Consider the following 24,115-nt stretch of genomic DNA (forward strand, 5'->3'; position numbering starts at 1 on the left):
GGACCTGGTCCTCTCATAGAACCACAACTGTCTGTCCCGAGAGGAGTGAAGAGGAGCGACGAGGAGCGAAGATAGCAGCGATAGTAGTAGTAGTAGCGATAGTTGCCCCTGTTGCCCCCAGGGGTGGACTGGGGCAAAAATCGGCCCTGGCATTTTTGTCCCAGACTGAATCAAGCACTGATTTTTGAGGTTGGATTTTCAGAATAAAACTTCAAAGACATCTTCAGAGATCTAGACAAGCTTGTTGCAGTCCAGTAGAGTCTCCACATGATCTATTGGACAACAAAAAAAAGCGAAGCTGACACAGGAACTTAACCACTCAAGAAAACCAGTGGACAATGGAGAAGAAAGCTGAAATATCTGAAGAAAGGTTTGAGCTGTCAGGATTGTCTCATACCTGAGCGATGCCTCTGCGTATCCGCTGACCACGACGCCAACAGGTGGTTTTAATGTCGCCTGTTTCTGTATGGCGGACGATGTCAACACCACATCGATATACAGAGCGTCTTCAGGCTTTCCAACCGGGACGAGTCTTCAGCGTCTCTTGTCTCCCCTGACTCTTCCCATATGTTGTCCTTTATGAATACTGCAATATTATTGAGGAGAGCAAACAGGGACCCACTTTCAATGACGATCTGGGTTGTGTCTGATTCAGAACGAGTGCATAGAACCAGACATCAGTGCAGAGAAGCCTTTGTCTGGCTGAGGTCCAGGTTGTCTAAAACATCCTCGAGCAAGTCAACAAAGGCCGTCCAGTGGACGAACTTCAGCACTGATCCTGAGAGGTGACGTCCTGCGTTGAACTGAAAACATTCCTCTTTTCTGATTTCACTGGAGATGTTTTCTTGTATTAGACGGTGAATCACATCGATCAGAGTTCACTGTTGTTTTTGAGAGTAAACGACCAGAATGATTTTTTTTTTTTTTGCTCTTCTCAATGCAGCCATCAGTGTGCTCCTTTAAACAGACATATTTCCCCAGTAGAAGTATAAGTTCTAAGAAATTACCATGGTCTACGGTGTTGTCGTCCAGGGTATATGCTGCCTCGTTTTCTGACCGCCTATATGCAAGTCCCCTCTACCCAAGAACCTTTATGACATCAGTGACGAGCTCCAAAACCTGGCGTCTCTTCGGACCTGGTCTCTGTGAGTTGCCACCCAGTAAACTGCCTCTGTCGTTGGAAGACTTTAAAAGATAAGCTCTGGCACAAGCTTTTTTCATGCTCGTCTGTGTGTTTATGCCTCAGATCTGACATTCCAGGGATGAAAGGACTGGTTTCTGTTGTTTTACAAAATGCCATACAGATGAAGCAGTAAAGCTTCTGACATTCTTGACTGTAAGTAAGTAAGAACACTTTCTGCAGCACTGGGTTGTCCGTGTTTTGTTGTTGGTGGTAATTTAAAAAAGACTGCAGGTAATTTTGATCAGGGCATGAAGAATAATCTCTGTTTTGTGTAACACACTTCTGGCTCTAGCTTTTTCTTTTGGTGGCCATTCTGTGCTTTGGTTTGATGTCTTGGACCGGCTCGCTCCCTCAGGTTCTGGAGTTGACTTGCCCTGAGCCCGGCTGAGCTGGACGTGGGTGGAGCAAAAATACATAAGAATCATACAAAAAACATGATTTAGTATTATAATATTTTTTCCAGGTTATATACATATACACTCACTGGCCACTTCATTACTTACACTTGTGCAGTTTAATGCAGTCAGATACATCATATACTAACAAAGCTTTTACATTTTCAGGTTTTGTTTACTTTGTTGCAAAGGTGATAGTTTTACTTAATGTTTGTTACTGAGGTGGTGATGGTGGAGGTGGTGGTGGGAGGTGGTGGTGGTGGTGGTGGTGATGGTGGTGGTGGTGGTGGTGGTGATGATGGTGGTGATGATGGTGGAGGTGGTGGTGATGGTGGAGGTGGTGGTGGAGGTGGTGGTGATGGTGGTGGTGATGGTGATGGTGATGGTGGAGGTGGTGATGATGGTGGTGATGATGGTGGAGGTGGTGGTGGAGGTGGTGGTGATGGTGGTGGTGATGGTGATGGTGATGGTGGTGGTGGTGGTGGTGGGAGGTGGTGGTGGTGATGGTGGTGATGGTGGTGGTGATGGTGGTGGTGATGGTGGTGGTGGTGGTGGTGGTGGTGATGGTGGTGGTGGTGGTGGTGGTGGTGATGGTGGTGGTGATGGAGGTGGTGGTGGTGGTGGTGATGGTGGTGGTGGTGGAGGTGGTGATGGAGGTGGTGATGGTGGTGGTGATGGTGGTGGTGGTGGTGATGGTGGTGGAGGTGGTGGTGGTGGTGGTGATGGTGGTGGTGGTGGAGGTGGTGATGGTGGTGGTGGTGGAGGTGGTGATGGAGGTGGTGATGGTGATGGTGGTGGAGGTGGTGGAGGTGGTGGTGGTGGAGGTGGTGATGGTGGTGGTGGTGGTGATGGAGGTGGTGGTGGTGGTGGTGATGGTGGTGGTGGTGGAGGTGGTGATGGAGGTGGTGATGGTGATGGTGGTGGAGGTGGTGATGGTGGTGGTGGTGGTGATGGAGGTGGTGGTGGTGGTGGTGATGGTGGTGGTGGTGGAGGTGGTGATGGTGATGGAGGTGGTGATGGTGATGGTGGTGGAGGTGGTGGTGGTGGAGGTGGAGGTGGTGATGGTGGTGGTGGTGGTGATGGAGGTGGTGGTAGTGGTGGTGATGGTGGTGGTGGTGGAGGTGGTGATGGAGGTGGTGATGGTGATGGTGGTGGAGGTGGTGGAGGTGGTGGTGGTGGTGGTGGAGGTGGTGGTGGTGATGGTGATGGTGATGGTGGTGGTGATGGTGGTGGTGGTGGAGGTGGAGGTGGTGGTGGTGGTGATGGTGATGGTGGTGGAGGTGGTGGTGATGGTGGTGGAGGTGGTGGTGGTGGAGGTGATGGTGGTGGTGGTGGTGATGGTGATGGTGATGGTGGTGGTGGTGGTGGTGATGGTGGTGGTGGTGATGGTGGTGGAGGTGGAGGTGGTGATGGTGGTGGTGGTGGTGATGGAGGTGGTGGTGGTGGTGGTGATGGTGGTGGTGGTGGAGGTGGTGATGGAGGTGGAGGTGGTGATGGTGATGGTGGTGGAGGTGGTGGTGGTGGTGGTGATGGTGGAGGTGGTGGAGGTGGTGATGGAGGTGGTGGTGGTGGTGATGGTAGTGATGGTGGTGGTGGTGGTGATGGTGTTGATGGTGGTGGTGGTGATGGTGGTGGTGATGGTAGTGATGGTGGTGGTGGTGATGGTGGTGGTGATGGTGATGGTGGTGGTGGTGATGGTGATGGTGGTGGTGATGGTGATGGTGATGGTGGTGGTGGTGGAGGTGGTGGTGGTGGTGATGGTGATGGTGATGGTGGTGGTGGTGATGGTGATGGTGGTGGTGGTGATGGTGATGGTGGTGGTGATGGTGATGGTGGTGGTGGTGATGGTGATGGTGGTGGTGATGGTGATGGTGATGGTGGTGGTGGTGGAGGTGGTGGTGGTGGTGATGGTGATGGTGGTGGAGGTGGTGGTGGTGGAGGTGGTGGTGGTGGAGGTGATGGTGGTGGTGATGGTGGTGATGGTGGTGGTGGTGGTGGTGGAGGTGGTGGTGGTGGAGGTGATGGTGGTGGTGATGGTGGTGATGGTGGTGATGGTGATGGTGGTGGAGGTGGTGGTGGTGGAGGTGATGGTGGTGGTGGTGGAGGTGGTGGTGGTGGTGATGGTGATGGTGGTGGAGGTGGTGGTGGTGGAGGTGGTGGTGGTGGAGGTGATGGTGGTGGTGGTGATGGTGATGGTGGTGATGGTGGTGGTGATGGTGATGGTGGTGGAGGTGGTGGTGGTGGAGGTGATGGTGGTGGTGGTGATGGTGATGGTGGTGATGGTGGTGGTGATGGTGATGGTGGTGGTGGTGGAGGTGGTGATGGTGGTGGTGATGGTGATGGTGGTGGTGATGGTGGTGGAGGTGGTGATGGTGGTGGAGGTGGTGGTGGTGGAGGTGGTGATGGTGGTGATGGTGGTGGTGGTGGTGATGGTGGTGGTGGTGGAGGTGGTGGAGGTGGTGGTGATGGTGGTGGTGGTGGTGATGGTGGTGGTGGTGGAGGTGGTGATGGAGGTGGTGATGGTGGTGGAGGTGGTGGTGGTGGAGGTGGTGATGGTGGTGGTGGTGGAGGTGGTGGAGGTGGTGGTGATGGTGGTGGTGGTGGTGATGGTGGTGGTGGTGGAGGTGGTGATGGAGGTGGTGATGGTGGTGGAGGTGGTGGTGGTGGAGGTGGTGATGGTGGTGGTGGTGGAGGTGGTGATGGAGGTGGTGATGGTGATGGTGGTGGAGGTGGTGGTGGTGGAGGTGGTGGTGATGGTGGTGGAGGTGGTGGTGGTGGAGGTGGTGGTGGTGTACTGGAGTGCAACACACTGAAGAGTCCTGTTCCTGATACTTTGTCCCTGTTATGTTAATGGATGGACAAAGGTATAAGGAACACACAGCTCAATATAATATATATTCTGTAGAATGATCACACTCCTAACAATGTCAACAAAAACTGAAAATGTGTAAGTTTTGTAGAAATAAAATTGATTGCATTAGATTGCACAGGTGAACCTAAAGCAGTGGCCAATGGGTGTATATCTACATAATAAAATTAATTAATATAGCTATAATAACATATTTGAGACTGACAGCGATGTCAGTTACAGCAACAGACAGGTTTGCTCTGTTACATTAACTATGTAAAGTGACACGTGTGAAATGTGTTTGTCTTTAAAGTTTTGCTCTCTCTCTCAGCTAACTAAGATCGTTGTTATCACTGACCCCCTGCTTCCACAGGTTCGCTCTCCATCACCTGTTGTGTCACTGGGTTTTGCTCCTGCAAGTAGCCTGAAGCCGGGAGGTCAGCGCCTGGATCAGTCGTTGTCTGCAGGGTCTGTCCTCCACTATCTGATGCTGCTGCAGCCCCCTGCAGGCCTCTGCTTCAACTGCTTTCATTTTTTTCACTCATAGCTTTTTGGCGCCACCGGGTCGTTTTTTGGTGGTTGTTTTTCCTTGTCGTCCTCATTTAACCTTGCTCACTTGCCGTGACTCTGGTAGCCCAGCCCATCCATCAGCTGGGTGATTGACAGGCCCTGACTGACAGTTAACCAATGGGATGTGCCGAATGGCCAGTCAGCCACACAACTGGACAACAGGTAACATAACTGGCCAGCCAATTATGTGTGTGTGTGTGTGTGGGGGGGGTACCTGTTGATCAGCCCCCACTAGACACCGGCCCACCAGGACAGTATGCCAGATGGCCAGTCCATCACTGGTTGCCCCTGTTGCTCTCTGCCCCCTGTGTTGTTTATGTATCATTTGCAGGGTTACCGTTGTTGCCTGTGTTTCTCTCTGCTCTCTGTCTAGTTTATGTAGTGTTGCCTGTGTTGCCCCTGTTGCCTGTGTTGCCTCTGTTGCCTCTTTAGCCTGTGTTGCCTGTGTTGCCCCTGTTGCCCTCTGCTCTCTGTCTAGTTTATGTAGTGTTGGCAGTGTTGCGGCACATCTCGTCCGTCAGTTTGTTTTGAAGACACATCAAAGCTACCAGCATGTTGCCGCTGCTGCTGTTGCTGCTGGCGAGCGGCCATGACGGTCTTCATGCCTACGTGATGTTTGTACGAGTCCTGACAGCAAGATGATGAAGAGATGATGAGGAGGAGATAAAGGAGAGATGAAGAGGAGATACAGAGAGGACAAACACACAGATTAAAAGGCAACAGGTATGACTGGTTTAGATCCAAATAAACAACCACAGGTCAGGTGACGTTTCCCAGCATTCAGTGGGGCTGTGACACCTGAGGAACACATCTGATTGGACATAAAGAGGTGATTATGAGGTAACAGATGATTGGTTCAGGTGACCCATGGCATGGTGACATCAGCACAGGTCAAACAGGAAGTCTCAGCTGAACTGCACTCAACAAAAATACAAACCACCTCTTTTGTTTTTGCTCCCATTTTTCATGGGTTTTATTCAAAGTTCAAACTTTTTCTTTTAAGGTTTATTTCTCTCAAATTGTGCTCACAGATGTGTTCCAATTCTGTGTTAGTGAGCAGATATCATCTACCTGACAGGTGTGACAGATAGAGATGCTGATTAAACAGCAGTAGCACAGGTGTTTGGACTGGACACGATAAAAGACATTTATGAGATACTGAAATATGGACCAGTCACTCCTCATCACCCGACCAAACCTTTGATGTTCACAGAGGAAGCCTGAGATCTTTGAACAAAAACAAAACTATATTACAGTTATTCTATAATCATTATACTGCAGCCATGTGCTGCAACTGCAAATATACTGCAAGTATACTGCAATATACTACAAATATACTACTGTTAGAATACTGCAGTATTTTCAGTCATGCTGGCAGCGTCATGGATGCTAATATCAGTTGGTGTAGCACCATCAGGTCAACTTTATACACTTTGTACGGTGACATAATTAAGTCACAATATCAGGTGATTAAAGCGTCTGTTCACCATCCAGTCACACAGGTGATTCTCCCAACACTTCCTCATATTAATCAACACACCTGGTCAACTGCCTCCCAAAACAAAATACACCAGCGACAGGTAGCAACGGACCCTAAAGGAGAAATCTGTAATATCTTTATTGTAATAAATCATAAAATGACCACAATGCATCATCAGAGACCCAGAGTCATTTATGAGTTGTTAGAAATCATTGATAATCTTGTAAATGAAGTAGATGTTTATAAATGTTAAACTGATCAGCCATAGATCATATAATACACAGGATTTCGTATCAAACCCGACAAACCATCACAACCCAAATCATAACAGGCCTTATCAATAAACTGTGGGAGGAGTTCATTCATGCATAAATGACTGTTCCTGGACATATTTACTGCCATCATCATATCACCTTGTATGTTAAAACTTAGAAATGTGAAATAAATCCATATTGTCTGAGTTCATTGTTTTTATTTCCTCCTATCAGGGAAACAACACAGGAAAATTCAGCCTCCTTCAGAAATAAGACAAATGAATTTAGACAGGCACTTATTTTTACCTCCCACCAGTTAAAAAAGTCACATATTTTTAAGGGTTTATAAAAGATGTACTGCAGATATAAAGTCATTTATTTATTTGGGGGTCCAGATGTGAAAGTATGAATGAGTGTTTCAGGCTGAAGCTCAAGCATGATGACAGGAGATTTTATTTGGGTTTCTAAATAAACCTGTGGGTTCTACCCCAGTTTGTTTTGAATAGCTGCTCTACAGTGACTTAATATCAGGTTATAAACATCCTCAGTTTAACACTGATGCCTCTATATGACCTGCATATCTGAACAAGACCACCAGACAAGAGTGTCTCTTTATGATATATATTATATTATATGGTCAGATATGGATGACACACTTTCACAGGCAATGTTATATTAACCAGTGAAAGTCCACAATCAACACAGTGTGAAGGCTGCTCGTCGGAGCTTTAAAGAAGCCTGAAGCTCTCAGGATCATGATGATCCCTCACAGATCCTCTGGCTGCCAAACTTCTTATCAACGTTTGAGTCACAAAAATATCCTGATTTTCCGTGGAGCAGTGAACATGACGGGGCTGAGAGATCCTATCAGAGCAGGCAGATAGACATCAGACCGGCACTGTCATGCCTCTTTAAGAAGACAGTACATTTCTATGAGTCGTCCTGCAGCGATAAGACTTCTCACGACACCAGCAACACACTCCTGCACACAAACACACACACAAACACACACACAGCACAGCAGAGAAACACATGATGAGCTGTGTATTAGTGCAGTTTGATAGTTCTGATCTTTCATCTTTGTTTCCAAAGTTTTGCTTTTTTGCCTTTGAAGCTGATATGATTTTCATTTCTTTCTGCAGCAGATATTTGTTTATAGGGGCTCCCCCCCCCCCCCCCCCCCCTCCCCCTCCACCCTCCATCATGTGTCCATCCTCTGCCTCTCTCCCAGCTGCAGCACTTTGTGTCAGCGGGCGGTGAAACGTAAAATCATCTCATTTCAAAGGAACTTCTGTAATCAGCGGATTCCTGCTTTATGTTGACTTCATCTTTAACTTGTGAATTTGCATCACCTCAAAATAAATCAAACCTCCGTCACCGCAGTTCAACAGCGTCAACACAAAGACACAAAGAGCCCAAAGTAAAGGATTTTATCCTCTTATTATTCTTTGTCTGACTTCTATTCAAAAAGTGTTGGAACTACAGTTTCCATGATGCTTTGTAACAGGAACAGGAAGTGTGAGCAATTAGCTGTGAGCTTGTATTACTTTCCATGTAGTCTTCAGTTTTTATTATTTATTTTCTTATTCAAAAGATTCTTACTGGCTGATGCCATGGCAACCAGCATCTGGTTGCCATGGACACACAAGTCACTTAACATGAGTAAATATTTATGCCGTTAGTTTACATCAATATAATCAGTACAGTAACCCAGTTAAGACTATACATATATTTAGATAAAAAATACTATTAAAAATCAATACTACTACTACTACTACTACTACTACTACTACTAATAATAATAATAATATAAAAGTGATTAAACTAATATGAAGCAAAACAGAATATTGAAAAAACAGCTGTTATTTCTCGTCGTCTCCTCCTCAGACAGTCATCTGCAGGCCAATAAATATTGAAGGTTAATTTATTTTTTATTCAGTGAAGATTAAAGGGTTCTGTACAGAACAGTTCCTCACAGTGAGTTAGTCACTGGCTGAGAACGACGGTGGCACCATCACCAGTAAATCTACTGTTGTGGTTCTGTGAGTTCCTGCAGTAAACAAATAGAAAAGTTGTCATGTTTGAGTTCATAGTGAGGCTGATGAGGTTGAGGTACACTGTTTTATCAGCACGTCATTAAGAACCAGTGAAAACAGAACTGATCCCAGACATCTTCCCTGAGGGACACCACATATTAAACTACTGCTGCCTGACAGATGAACAACAATCTGTGTGTCTCAGTGTAAAATGTGTTTAGAGTTTTGCCAAGACAGTGACTGATTGTATGGCTTTAGTGTTTTAGTGAAAACTAAACTAAACTAATGTGGTTCTCAGACTGTGAACCTCTGAAACAGCTGCACCAGTCACAGTTAAACACGGAAACAACAACTCAGCAAACAGACAGATTTAAATCAGGACATGTCCAACATGTCTGGATGGTTCAAAACACGAGCAACAGTTTCTTCCAGTTTAAACACCACCGAGTCTCATCAGATGTGATCCTGCCGTCTTACGTTATTTTAGTACAAAAAATAAAAAATCATGATTCTTGTAAATATGTCCAACCTTGATTTCCTTTCATTCCTTCTTCATGTCCTGTCCCTCCCTGCGTCTGTCTGTCTGTCTGTCTGTCTGTCTGTCTGTCTGTCTGTCTGTCTGTCCATCCTGCTGCGTCTCTGTTGTAAATCACAACCATGTAGCATCAAATTGAAAACATCCATTAGTGCAGAGCCACATCAGAGTGAGGGGATGGAGGGATGAAGGGTGGAGGGATGGAGGGGGATCGTTGTTTGGAAAGGTATCTGATGTCAGCAGACGGGATGATTTATTTAGCGGAGAAGAAGAGGACGAAGAGGCGGAGGGATGAAATGATTTGCGTGTGAAAAAGCAGTGATGTAGATCAGCAGAGACGAAGCAGGAGAAGAAGAAGAAGAAGATGAAGAAGAAGATGAAGAAGATGGGAAGATAAGAAGACAGGATGAGGTGATTGTTGGTGAAAGGATAGAATTACACAGCTCAGGATTATCTGTGCTCAGCTCACCTGGTTTACAGGTGAGAGACAGGTGAGGCGTTGGCTGACGAGCTGAGAGCTGCTGCAGCTGGAAAACATCTTTTACCCACAAGTCTGATCCACAAAAACACATTTAAAACATCAGCCAATCAGAGGAGAGCATGCTCACCATTTCACTTTAGCATATTAGCATGCTAACATTAGCTAACTAGCAGTCAACACAACATACTGCTGAAACTTGTTGTTGGACACTCACCTGTTGTCGGACACTCACCTGTTGTCGGACACTCACCTGTTGTCGGACACTCACCTGTTGTTGGACACTCACCTGTCGTCGGACACTCACCTGTTGTTGGACACTCACCTGTCGTCGGACACTCACCTGTTGTCGGACACTCACCTGTTGTCGGACACTCACCTGTTGTCCGACACTCACCTGTTGTCGGACACTCACCTGTCGTCGGACACTCACCTGTTGTTGGACACTCACCTGTCGTCGGACACTCACCTGTTGTCGGACACTCACCTGTCGTCGGACACTCACCTGTCGTCGGACACTCACCTGTTGTAGGACACTCACCTGTTGTAGGACACTCACCTGTTGTAGGACACTCACCTGTTGTAGGACACTCACCTGGTTACTCAGCTCTAGCATGTGTCCATCTTTTTTTTGACACAGTGTTGTTGTGCCTTTTTTTAAATAAAATGTTGAACTTTATTCATAAAATGTGAAACATTCATAATCCATGCACATATATTCATATGTAATAACATATAGTTCATAACTTTATTTAAAAAGGTCTGTCAAACTGTTTATGGTTTAATTCAGAGTCAAACTTTGTTCATACAGTGTTGATTTTTTTTTTTATAAACTTTATTTACAAAGTGCCAAATTATATTCATAGTGTCAAACTTTATTAAAAGAGTATTAAACTTTTTTTTAAAATAAAATTTATAATTGTATTTATGGTGTCAAATTTTATTAATAAAGTGTCAAATTTTATTAATAAAGTGTCTAACTTTTTAAAGTGTCAGACTTCATTTGTATGTATTATGTATTAAAATTTTATATATATATATACTGTCAAACTTTATTTTGACAGTATATATATATGAATTAAATAAAGTGTCGTACTGTATTTATAAAGTTTATTAATAGAATAGCTTTAACTTTATGAAGTTTATAACTTTAGTTATAAAGCATCACACTTTCTTTATAAAGTTGACATATATTGTGTATTATTTGAATATTTTGTGAGATAGTATCATCTGTGTGTCGGGATCAGACTGGGTGGTTGAGTCTCGCTGCCAACCTCTGAACACTGAACATAATTATGTAGTGATGGATGTTAATGTAAACTGACGAGAAGGTAACGAGTGAGACGAGGACAAGGACAAAGGAACAAGTGATTCTAATGGAAGGTAGTGACAGAGGAGGAGGAGGGGGGGGGGGGGGAGGAGAGAGGAGGAGAGAGGAGGGGGAGGAGAGAGGAGGGGGAGGAGGAGGAGGAGGAGGAGGAGCGAGGAGGGGGAGGAGGAGGAGGAGGAGGAGAGAGGAGACAGGAGGAGGAGGAGGAGGAGGGAGGAGGAGGAGGAGGAGGAGAGAGGAGGGGGAGGAGAGAGGAGGGGGAGGAGGAGGAGGAGGAGAGAGGAGGAGGAGAGAGGAGGGGGAGGAGGAGGAGGAGGAGAGAGGAGGAGGAGAGAGGAGGGGGAGAGAGGAGGGGGAGGAGGAGAGGAGGAGAGAGGAGGGGGAGGAGGAGAGAGGAGGAGGAGGAGGAGGAGGAGGAGACAGGAGGAGGAGGAGGAGGAGGGAGGAGGAGGAGGAGGAGGAGAGAGGAGGGGGAGGAGAGAGGAGGGGGAGGAGGAGGAGGAGGAGAGAGGAGGAGGAGAGAGGAGGGGGAGAGAGGAGGGGGAGGAGGAGAGGAGGAGAGAGGAGGGGGAGGAGGAGGAGAGGAGGAGGAGGAGGAGGGGGAGAGAGGAGGAGGAGGAGGAGGAGGAGCGAGGAGGAGGAGGAGGAGGAGGAGGAGGAGGAGGAGGAGGAGGGGGAGGAGAGAGGAGGGGGAGGAGAGAGGAGGAGAGAGGAGGGGGAGGAGGAGAGAGGAAGAGGAGAGAGGAGGAGGAGAGAGGAGGAGGAGGAGGAGGAGGAGAGAGGAGGAGGAGGGGGAGAGAGGAAGAGGAGAGAGGAGGAGAGAGGAGGAGGAGAGAGGAGGAGGAGGAGGAGGAGGAGGAGGAGGAGGAGGAGGGGGAGAGAGGAGGGGGAGGAGGAGGAGGAGTGAGGAGAGCGGAGGAGGAGAGAGGAGAGAGGAGGAGGAGGAGGAGGAGAGAGGAGGAGGAGGGGGAGGAGGAGGAGGAGGAGGAGAGAGGAGGGGGAGGAGGAGGGGGAGGAGAAGAAGAAGAAGAAGAGGAGGAGGAGAGAGGAGGGGGAGGAGGAGGAGGAGGAGGAGAGAGGAGTCAGTCGGAGGGTTTTACAGGTTCACAGCGAGGACAGCAGAGTGACTCCTGTCCCGACGCGTTCCTGTCAAAACAACATTTATTACTCACACAGACTGAAACAGCCGACATCCAAACAGCCCTTTGATCCTCCTGATGCTGCAGGGTTCTCACTCTGAGGCTCTGGACCCAGGAGGGGACGCAGTGTGAAACCCTCCTTATCTCAGTGGAGATCAGGTGGTTCTGTTCAACTCAGTCATTATTATTAGACGACCAAACTTTATTTGTAAAGTTTGTAACTTTATTTCTAGTGTCAAAGTTGATTTTTTTCAAATTTTATATACAAACTGTTAAAACTGAATTAATAAAGTTTCAGACTTCATGTACAAAATTTATAATTTTATTTATAAACTGTCTCACTTTATTAATAAAGTGTTGATTTTTTTTAAAGTGTCAGACTTTATTCATTACATGTCACATTTTATTATTAGTCAAACTTTATTTACAGTTTGTAACATTATTTACTGTATAGTGTCAACATTTATTTCTATACAAAGTGTCTAAATAAAGTTTTTAAAGTGTCAAACTTTATTTTTATACTGTCAAAATGTATTAATAAAGTTTCTAAAGTTATTTAGTTGCGTTTTGATCGGATGATTCAGTGTGTTTACACTCAGAGTTACATGATATTAGTTTGGTGTGATTCCAGTTTGATTTTCACTTCATGCAGTTAAACAGTTTAGTTGATGATAAATGTGTGTTCTGGTTGCAGTTAATCTGATAATTCATTGTTTCAATTCTTTTTCCTTCGTCTTGTGAAACTCTGTCTGAATAAACGAGAGAAAAAAAGAGTCTGTCCAACAGTTTGTTTAATGTGAGATTTCAGCGCAGACAGAAGTATTTTCACATCGTTTCATCTCACAGATCTGTTCAGTCAAGAATTCAGTTTGTTGTTTCAATCAGCAACACAGACAATCCAGTTTCAAACTGTACGAACGTCCAACAGGTTCAACCACCGACTCCATAAATAACACAAACAACAGAAAATCCCACTGGTTCAATGTACTTTCAGAAAACAGGGAGTTTGTTTTTGTTTTTTTGTTTTTTACTAAAATGTGTTCAAATATAAAACAGAAGACATGAGAAATAAAGCCATGGTTCTTTCTGAGGTAATTTGTAGTTTAACATGATCTCAAAATGACTGAATCCTGAGCTCGAAAGTTTGGAAACAACAATTTGGCCAAAGATTCTTCAAAACAAAGTTCACTGACTTGTCGTTGTTGTTGTGACACATCTCACTTGAGGGGTCTTTACAGGACAGAAGGTCCACCTGCAGTCTAACACACTAACTCACCCCTGAGATAACCTGCTGAGTTACTCATCTTAATCCAAATCATGACCTTTTTCAGAACCAAAACAAGTTGGTTTTGTTCCTAAACCCAAACACAGTGTGACCATTACAGTGGAATCATGGAGCATCAGTAGAGACACCTGCTTGAACAAAAATCAGCCCTGAAGGGACTGATACACCTGACACCTGGGGACAGCAAAACACCTGACACACCTGACTTTTGAGGACAGTTAAAAACGTGACACCTCAGTTTGGGGGACGCTTCAGAGACAAAACCAAGTTGGGTCTTCTGATTTGGATTTTAGGCTCAACAGAATCCCGTCGGTGGGATCCCAGTTTGACTGGTCTGATCTTCTGAACAAAGTTTTCACTGTCTGTCCTGAGTGGAGGCTACAGGAACATGAACATTCTCCATGAATGTCTTCAGAAAGTTTCTCAGGGACCAAAGTTCTGGTTTAGTTTCAGTTTACTTCTGATAATCCACATCATCTAAGCTCCTGATCTGTTTGGTTGCAGCAGGAGTTCAATGTATGAAAAAGTTTGACGTACTGATCAGTTTCTCAGACACGAAGTATCTGTTCTCCGTTCTGCTGCAGCATCGTGACAGCAAGCTGGTGTTGCAGCAGAGGCCATCGTAGTCGTACGTGTTGGGGTAGGTGTAGCGGTAGTCACGGTAACGGCAGCAGTAGTGCGTCAGTAGTCGTCGTAGCGGTACGTGTTGGGGTAGGTGTAGCGGTAGTCGAAGCCATCGGCTCGCTCTGTTTTGGTCTGCAGAGGTTCCGGCTGAAACGACAGAGACTTGATGACTCCACCCGACTCCTCCATCACCTTCACCTCGGTGGAGTAAGAGGAGGGGGAGGCGTCGTCCATCAAGGAGGAGCAGCCGGGGAGGACCGGAGGTTTGGACGGAGCACAGGGCTGATAGGACGGGAGACCTGCAGGAGGTTTAGGACACGACTGGTAGGAGGGGAGACCTGCAGGAGGCTTTGGACAGGGCTGATAGGACACCTGAGGAGGAGGAGGAGGAGGAAGATAAACACTGCAGTTAACACTCACAATCGTCTTTTCTATATTTCGGTCTTGAGGCTCGGAAGGAGGCGCACAATGATAATAATAATAAGAAAAAAATCTCCTCAAATATGTCAAATCTAAGGTCACGAACCTGAAAACATAAGGAGTATAAGGGGTTAAGCTAAGAGCTACACGATTCACACTGCACTTCTACTGGCCCTGGGTTACATGTCTGTTGGCGTGCTAACTGATGTGAACATTTTTCAATGTTCGGTTACTCTGCTCTTTTAGCCCCATTTCACACTAGCATTTTTAAACCCCGGATTTAGTCAGTTTTCAGGAACCCCTCAAACTCAGGGCTAACCACGCTCTGGCTCAGCAAGCCCTAGGCTAAAGTCGGGGTTAGCCCACTTGGGAATGCTTCTGGACTGTGCCAGTGTGAAAGCTTTCAGCTCCCTTTAGATGTTTGATGTCCTTCAGATGAGGACCTCAAAAACAGATGACAGCAGTTTGACACCCAGGACTCTGACCCTGGGGACGATGAAGACACCTGCCACCTCCTACCTGCCTCAGAGCGGTCTAATGACTCGTCAGGGTGAGCGCTCAGGTCACGGCGTGATGACTGGACAATGATACCATAAATGGCATGCGAGCTCTGGCTTCACGTTGCAGATGAACTAAAACATTCATAAAATCAGGTGGTGTACAAACAGGAAGTGATAGTTCTCTGTTCTCATTGGCTCACAGTCCTCAGATCTCAGCTCTACAGTTGGACCCTCCTGATGACTTCAACTTACCTTGGTTGTCGTGGTGATGATGGTTTGCAGCGCGGCGGGGGATCCTGGGGCATTGCTGGGGTAACGGCAGGGGTACTCTGCACTGTAGTAGTGGTGGTTGTCGCCGTAGGGGGCGGAGCTCTTCAGTAGGTCCTTCCATCCTGTAGGAGTCTTCGTCTGGGGGTCAAAGGAGGAGGAGGAGGAGAGAGGAGCCGATGATGAAGAGGAAGAAGAGGAGGGACCAAGGACGGGGGCCACCCTGCACACAAACCAGGATCTAGTTTAGACCTGCTTAGACTGTCAGGAAGTGGATCTGAAATCTGGCTTACATCTGTTTACACCACCAGGACCTGGTTTTAGGGCTGCAACTAACAATTATCTTCTCACTTTTATTGATTAATTCATCCTAAAATCCTAAAATATCAGAAAATGATGAAATATTAATCCTGTCAGAATCTTGTCAACTGAAAAATAGATCCAAAATAGGACGTCTGTCCGTGAGCTCCACCTGTTTTCACATGTTTGGACCTTTTTTTCAACTAGTGATCAAACTGGCAATAATTTTTCTGCTAATTGATCAGGTCTTTGCTCCATAAAATGTCAGTCAGTATTTTTTTCCAAAGGAAAAATGTTGACATCCTCAAATGTCTTGTTTTGTCCACAATTCAAAGACATTCAGGTTGAGAAGCTGGTATTTAGACTTTTTTTTTTACTCAAACCGATCAATCAATTATCAAAATAGGTGGTGATTTCATAGCTTACAACTAATCAATTAATCAATTAATCATTCCATCTGGTTTAAACATTTGTAGAAGTTCTCAAGGTGTTTTAAACCAGTTCAGAATCCAGTTTAGACCTGTTCACAGTGGCTGTGTGAGGCTGACCTGGGGTCACAGAGGTCAGAAGTCATGGGATACGAAGGCGAGGTCAGGTACCCCTGGAACTCGTAGCCGGGCCGGCCCACATAAAGCCTGGGATTGGTGGGTTTCTGAAGTGTGGGCGGGGCATCCCCTAGTGCATTATGGGGGTTGTAGTAGGGCTCTGGGCTCTGGAATGCTGGGTAATGCTGCGGGAAATTCGGCTCGATGAAGGAGAGTCTGTCTGATGGATCGACACAGGAGAGGAGGGCGGGGCCCAGAGCCTGGAGCGAATAAAATAAACAAATAAACAAACAACATCAATAAACAGCTGCTGTTGTTTGTTGTTGTCAACTTCAAATAAACAAAAGAAACAAACAAATAAACAGCAACACTGACATCAATAAGCAGTTGTTGTTTGTTTGTTGTTGTCAACCTGAAAAAATCAAAACAAAGAAACAAACAACAACATTAATAAACAGCTGTTGTTGTTGTTTGTTTGTTGTTGTTGACCTGTGTTTCGATGAGCCGTCTCTTGGGCGTGAACGGCGGCGAGCTGACTCGTCTCTTCACTGAGCTTCTTCTGGCTTCAGTCTCAGACTTGGACTCTGGTCTGGGATGATCATGGACCCCTTTAGCCTAAAGGGCCACAGAAACAGGCTGATCAGGATCCGAATGAGACCCAGTTAGACCCTCAGGATCTGGTTTAAACCTGTTTAGACCTGTTTACACTGACAGAATCTGATTTCAACATCAAGATTAGACTAATTTCTCAAAAAAGAAATCAGAGCCTGTCTGCTGATGGAGGCATCATGGGGAAGCTAACTAGGCTAACTGACTTTTAAGATAGTTAGCAAACACATCAGCTGTTTTTAAGTTAACAGTCTTTAATATTCGCCACGTCATGACGACACTCAGATTTCATTTTTATCAATCATTTTTGTTAAACAAGTATCTCCATCATAATCAAACAATTAACTTTCAGTTTAAATCAATAAACTGAGATTTACTAAACTAAAATTAGGTTTTAATTGTGCAACAGTGTTCTGCTTAATTTTAAACCTGGTTTTACTCAACTCAGATTAGAGCTAATTTTAATATTTGCTGGTGTGACCGAGTCTAAGATTTGCATCAAACCTGTTTAGATTATTATTATTATTATTTAGAACTGAGATCAGATTTAAAACTGCTCAGACTGTCATTAACATGATGTTCACATATTTAGACGTCCAGGTTCTGGTTTAACTCTGTTTAGATTGTCAGGACCTGCTTTTAACTTGTTCAGACTAACAGGTTCTGGTTTAGATGTGTTTACATTGCTGGGATCTTCTTTCAGTCAACGTAGACTGCCAGTTCAAATCCCTAAATAATACTTTTAGGATCTGGTTTAGACCTGTTTACATGGCCATGATCTGGTTTAAACAAATGTAGACATCCAGGACCTGGTTCACAGTGTCAGAATCTGGATTAAATCTGTTGAAATGGTCTGGATCTGGTTCAGACCTGTTTAGATGTAGGCTGCTGGTTTCACGATCTGGTATGAATGTTAGCTGCTAACTTGGCAGCATTATTAAGCATGCAGTTAGCATGTTTTGTTCCATTAGCATGTTTAGCCTGTTAGCCTGTGTGTGTAGAGGGTAGAAGTGATGACCTGGAAGAAGATGGCCTTCCCGTCGACCCTCCAGAAGTTGGTGACGGGGTAACCACTGTGACCGCGACACGGCAGCAGCTCCAGAGTGGCGTTACAGCTCGGACACAGCTTCTCTGAAACGTACAGAGTCCTGTCAGCTGGACGTGGACACAGGTGGACGATACCTGAACAGGTTCTGCTTTTTCTTACTCTGCTGTTTCTGCCGGGCCTTGTCACAGATGGCGGGGCGGAGCTGCAGTCGGGACCCGTCGGCCAGCGTGCAGCCTCGAGAACAGACCACCACGCCCAGACATGACTTCTTCAGGATCTGGCAGTTGTGGTTGTTGGTGTTTCTCATCGCCCAGCCGGACAGATGTCTCTGGGCGTTCTTATCCTCAGCTGAAAATCAAACCCACCGTTAGCTGGAACAGGTAGCTTAGCATCTCTGACTTTAACAATCGGGAAAGTTTCTCACCGCTGTAGATGAAGCGAACGTAACCGTCAGTCCACTCCTGGAACGGGTCGAACTGCTTCGTGTCCTGCAGACAGACAGGCAGACAGACAGACAGACAGACAGACAGAGAGGCAGAGAGAGAGACAGACAGAGAGACAGACAGACAGAGAGAGAGAGAGACAGACAGAGAGGCAGACAGAGAGGCAGAGAGACAGACAGACAGACAGACAGACAGAGAGAGAGAGAGAGAGAGACAGACAGACAGACAGACAGACAGAGAGGCAGACAGACAGAGAGGCAGACAGAGAGGCAGAGAGGCAGAGAGACAGACAGACAGACAGACATGGCTTGAGTTAAAGTGTTTACATCACACATGTTTCTTCAAACTAAAGAAAGAATTTTAATGCTCATGCAGTGCATGCTGGGAAGTCTGCCAACATGCTGCTCATGTTTCTTTAAAGAGATGTTTGAACTCATTTCATTCAGTCAAATCATTATTTTAAGTTCAGACACTTAAAGTTCGAAGAACTCATGTTTATCAGTTCCACGTCTTTTCTGTAAAAAATATTTTATCCTTTAATCAATTTGTTGTTTAGATCATAAAATATCAGAAAATGGTAAAAAAAAAAAATCAATAAATTAATAATAATAATAATAATAATAATAATAATAATAATAATAATAATCTAGTCATGTGAAAACAGAAGGCTGTGGAAAACTTTTTCACAGCAGAGAAAATCTTTAATCAACAGGATTCAGTGTGAAACTGTGTCTTTCTTAAATTCACTGAAAACTGAACAGAGTTTGGTTGGAGGCTGTAGACTCAGTGTGACACATTTAGACTCTAATGTAGCGAAACAGTAAATATTTACAGAAAACATGAAAAGACATTCTGTGACTTTCTTAAATACTCAGAAAATTGTACAGAGTTTGGTTGGAGGATATCGTCCCTGAATTTGTTTGAAATTTTGTCATTTTTATGACATGAAAAGAGGTTTTGATTTTGAGATTTTGAGCTTCTTAGTAAAAGCAGTAAGAAACATATTTGTCAATAAAACACAGAAAAATTAACTGTGTAATTAACTTAATAAATTAATGGTATGTATTTGTGATTTTCTTAAATACTGTAAAAACTGTACAGAGTTTGGTTGGAGGCTGTAGTGCACATTTTCTCTCAACATACAGACCGACTGTCCCACTAAATGTCTTATATAGATTATTTTTGTTTGGTTGGTATCTCTAATAATCAATAAGTTCTCCATTGGAGTTCTGCTGGACTTGCGAACATGTTCAGCGTGGAATCAGGTTTGATTATTGATCAGTTTACAGATATGTTTATTCAACACGTTTTCCTCCTTATGTTCATTTAAAAAAAACATCATTGAAGTTTTTCTAAAAAACAGATTTAAAGTTAAATTAATTTCATATAAAGTCATTTTTAGGACACGCTTTTTGATCATCACAGAAGACTCGATTATAGAGTCCAACCAAACTATGTACACTTTTTAAGTTTTTAAGAAAATATTACCTGTAAAATATTCATTTACACTAAATATGTCTTTGCATATCTTGAATCTGGACTCTTCATATTATTTTTATAAAATCTGATTCTGACTGTAAACAGATGGAGTCTGATGATAAACAATAAATCAGAAAATATTTAGAGAAAATACGATAAAATCCTGCAGCAGAACATCATCCGAGAAATCACAGACCAAACTCTGTACTTTTTTTTTTTTTGTTTTTTTACGCTTTAAAGAAATGTTGTTTCACATTTTATAAAATAAAATATTTTTTTTACTCTCAGTTCTGTTTTAAATCATTCAACCTTTGGTAAAAGAAATCCTTTTATTTTAAACGATTCATTTATTTTGCTTAAAATCAGTCAGTTGTCAGTAATTATCTCAACTCTCAATCAAACTCACAGAGTGTTTACAGACACAGCCAGCAACCAAACTCTGTACAAGTTTTGGACAATTTAAGGAAATCACAACGTTAGCTGCTCAAATATGTTTCCTCTAACTATTAATTATCTAAATGTTGTTTTAAATAAGGCTGCAACCAATGATTATTTTCATTGTTGATCAGCCATTTTCACCAGTAATTGATTAGTTGTTTAGTCCATAAAATGTTAGAAAATAATGAAAATCAATTAACTAATCCTGTCACAATCTTGTCAGCCGAAAAATAAGTTGAAATATGTTAAAACAGTTAATCAGTTAAAAACTCATAAACCTTATTATTTACTATTAAAACATTTCTTGTGAGACTGCTTATAAATGTCTTATCATCTCACAATAAACATGTTTATTATGTGAATATTAGTCTTATTAATGCATATTAATGCTAATAAGTATCTTATAAGGGCCTTATTACTCATCAATTAACATGTATTACAAGTATCTTTATATATATTGATACCACAGATGTCATCACTGAGTTTGGTTCCTTACAGGTTGAATTAATTAGAGTTTGATCTTTTAAAATATATTTTCCTGTTGTTTTTTTTCATCAAATGATGTCATAATCATAATGTATTTATAATAATGTGGCATTGTGTTTTCTGTAAAGTCATATCTGTTAAACTGAACAGTCACACGTCGGGGCCCCTGAGAGGGCCCCAACCCGCAGGCTTCCCCACATGTTGATTTGACAACGGGTCGTCTCACTAAAGGGCCACGGCAGTCTGTCTTCCAGAACTTTCTGAGGATGAAGCTCAAACGCTTCGTCTCTGATTGTCTCCAATAAAACAAGACTGAAAATATGTTGTTTGCTGCAGTCACACAGAGAATAAAATCATTTATTGATCAAACATGTTGGATCAATAAACCCCACATCAAATTTGTCAAAAACATTTTATTATTATTATTATTATTATTATTATTATTATTATTATTATTATTATTATTATTATTATTATTAAATCACCAGAATCTTCATTTTCTCTGCAGCTTTCTGACTAAGTGAAGATTAAACACCACACACACACACACACACACACACACACACACACATATTGATCAGCTGATCAGCATAATGACTGTAATCAGCTGATCAACCTGACAAACTCTCATCTGATGTTTTGGTTTTACTGAAAACAAAAATATAAAAACCAGTTTTTACTGTTTGAGCAACAACAGAGTGAAGAGTCGAGTCAGCTACACACACACACACACACACACACACACACACACACACACACACACACACACACACAACCTTCGGATAACCTTCAAACAACTCCTCTTAAATAAACCCTTAAACACTTTCAGACTGACGGAGAATCAGAAATTCATCAAACTTATTACGATATTTAATTATGTGAAAACAAACCAAACATCATTAAATCTCTTAAATCCCATAATACCACCCTATAATTTGATAGAACAAATGTATTTAATAAAAAATAAATAAATTAAAACATATTCACAGATTTGAAGCACAGAATGTGCAGGAAACAGATCAATGAATAACTATAATGTGACATTTTGTGATTTCCTTAAATCATCAATAACTTGTACAGAGTTTGGTGGGAGACTTTACTCTGTAATATCGCAGCTGGACGTCAGTGTTTAATTTAACATTAACATTAATTTAACACTTAATTTAACATTAAATATAGAATATTAAACTAAAAAGGGGATTTATCTAAATACAGAGTGGAAAAGTTTTAAAACTAAAACTGTAACAATTAATCAGTTATTAAATTAATCTGCATCCATTCTGATAATCAATTAATTGATTTGAGTCATTTCTAATTTAAAAAAATGTTCAATTTCTCTGTTTTCAGTTTCTTAAATGTGAATATTTTCTGCTTTCTTTCTTCCTCTCTGACAGGAAACTAAATGTCTTTGAGTTGTGGACAAAACAAGACATTTGAGGACGTCGTCTTGGACTTTGATCAACATTTTATGACATTTTATGAACCAAACAACTGATTGATTAGTGGGAAAATCATTACCAGATTGATCACAGTTGAAAAATAGATCCAAACATGTGAACACGGATGTGATAGGATCAATACATTTTTTTTCATTATTTTCTGAATATTAATGGCATAATTAATCAATTAGTGGAGAAAGTGATTACAATAATAATAATAATAATAATAATAACATTTAGATAATTAATAGTTAGAGGAAACATATTTGAGCAGCTAACGTTGTGATTTCCTTAAATTGTCCAAAACTTGTACAGAGTTTGGTTGCTGGCTGTGTCTGTAAACACTCTGTGAGTTTGATTGAGAGTTGAGATAATTACTGACAACTGACTGATTTTAAGCAAAATAAATGAATCGTTTAAAATAAAAGGATTTCTTTTACCAAAGGTTGAATGATTTAAAACAGAACTGAGAGTAAAAAAAATATTTTATTTTACAAAATGTGAAACAACATTTCTTTAAAGCATCAAAAAAAAAAAAAAGTACAGAGTTTGGTCTGTGATTTCTCGGATGATGTTCTGCTGCAGGATTGTATCGTATTTTCTCTAAATATTTTCTGATTTATTGTTTATCATCAGACTCCATCTGTTTACAGTCAGAATCAGATTTTATAAAAATAATATGAAGAGTCCAGATTCAAGATATGCAAAGACATATTTAGTGTAAATGAATATTTTACAGGTAATATTTTCTTAAAAACTTAAAAAGTGTACATAGTTTGGTTGGACTCTATAATCGAGTCTTCTGTCATGATCAAAAAGCGTCTCCTAAAAATGACTTTATATGAAATTAATTTAACTTTAAATCTGTTTTTTAGAAAAACTTCAATGATGTTTTTTTTAAATGAACATAAGGAGGAAAACGTGTTGAATAAACATATCTGTAAACTGATCAATAATCAAACCTGATTCCACGCTGAACATGTTCGCAAGTCCAGCAGAACTCCAATGGAGAACTTATTGATTATTAGAGATACCAACCAAACAAAAATAATCTATATAAGACATTTAGTGGGACAGTCGGTCTGTATGTTGAGAGAAAATGTGCACTACAGCCTCCAACCAAACTCTGTACAGTTTTTACAGTATTTAAGAAAATCACAAATACATACCATTAATTTATTAAGTTAATTACACAGTTAAATTTTCTGTGTTTTATTGACAAATATCTTTCTTACTTCTTTTACTAAGAAGCTGAAAATCTCAAAATCAAAACCTCTTTTCATGTCATAAAAATGACAAAATTTCAAACAAATTCAGGGACGATATCCTCCAACCAAACTCTGTACAATTTTCTGAGTATTTAAGAAAGTCACAGAATGTCTTTTCATGTTTTCTGTAAATATTTACTGTTTCGCTACATTAGAGTCTAAATGTGTCACACTGAGTCTACAGCCTCCAACCAAACTCTGTTCAGTTTTCAGTGAATTTAAGAAAGACGCAGTTTCACACTGAATCCTGTTGATTAAAGATTTTCTCTGCTGTGAAAAAGTTTTCCATCATTATTTTGGCTTGAACGTGTTTAATTTATTGTCCGTTACGTCATGAACCTGTTCTAGTTACGTGATGTTTGACTTAAAGGGTTAAAATGTTTCACTGTGAACTGAATCAGAACTTATTGATCCTCGTCTGTGTCGATCACTGATCGATCAGTTGGTACCTGCGGTAGTTTGGGGTCGTTGATGTCCCACGTGAACTTCATCCCGACCGAACACACACAGTCCGCCTCCTCGCGCTCCTCCGCTCGGGACATCCTTCCGCTCCTGATCAGTCCTGATCGACCCTGATCGATCCTGATGGTCCAGGCTCACGCTGACAGCAGTCCTCACGGATCGATCAGTGAAGTTTGATTTTTGAATCAGTTTGGAAAAGTTTGTTAAACGTTCCACGAGGCTCCTGCTGCGGGGCGCGAGCAGCTCCGCTCAGT

General features: G+C 42.8%; 1 protein-coding gene across 1 annotated transcript; it reads right to left on the reverse strand.

Annotated features, from left to right (window-relative positions):
- Positions 1-14,116: 14,116 nt before the first annotated feature.
- On the reverse strand, positions 14,117-24,115 carry gcm2 (GCM transcription factor 2). Its single transcript, XM_084747265.1, has 8 exons — positions 23,849-24,115; positions 18,271-18,334; positions 18,006-18,194; positions 17,817-17,929; positions 16,679-16,804; positions 16,193-16,449; positions 15,330-15,567; positions 14,117-14,529 (listed from the first exon to the last, which is right to left on the reverse strand). The coding sequence occupies exons 1-8, from the start codon at positions 23,939-23,941 to the stop codon at positions 14,215-14,217; spliced, it is 1,395 nt and encodes a 464-aa protein (XP_084603391.1). The 5' UTR covers positions 23,942-24,115; the 3' UTR covers positions 14,117-14,214.

The sequence above is a fragment of the Lutjanus erythropterus genome, chromosome 21 (genome assembly GCF_056507025.1).
Source record: "Lutjanus erythropterus isolate fLutEry1 chromosome 21, fLutEry1.hap2, whole genome shotgun sequence".
Classification (NCBI taxonomy): Eukaryota; Metazoa; Chordata; class Actinopteri; order Lutjaniformes; family Lutjanidae; genus Lutjanus; species Lutjanus erythropterus.

Excerpts from the sequence above, each read along its gene's own strand:
- gcm2 (XM_084747265.1), bottom strand. The coding sequence starts at position 23,941 with ATGTCCCGAGCGGAGGAGCGCGAGGAGGCGGACTGTGTGTGTTCGGTC. Across the intron at positions 18,195-18,270 it reads CGTTCGCTTCATCTACAGCG|CTGAGGATAAGAACGCCCAG; the intron begins GTGAGAAACTTT and ends TTTGATTTTCAG. Across the intron at positions 14,530-15,329 it reads TCATCACCACGACAACCAAG|GTGTCCTATCAGCCCTGTCC; the intron begins GTAAGTTGAAGT and ends CCTCCTCCTCAG.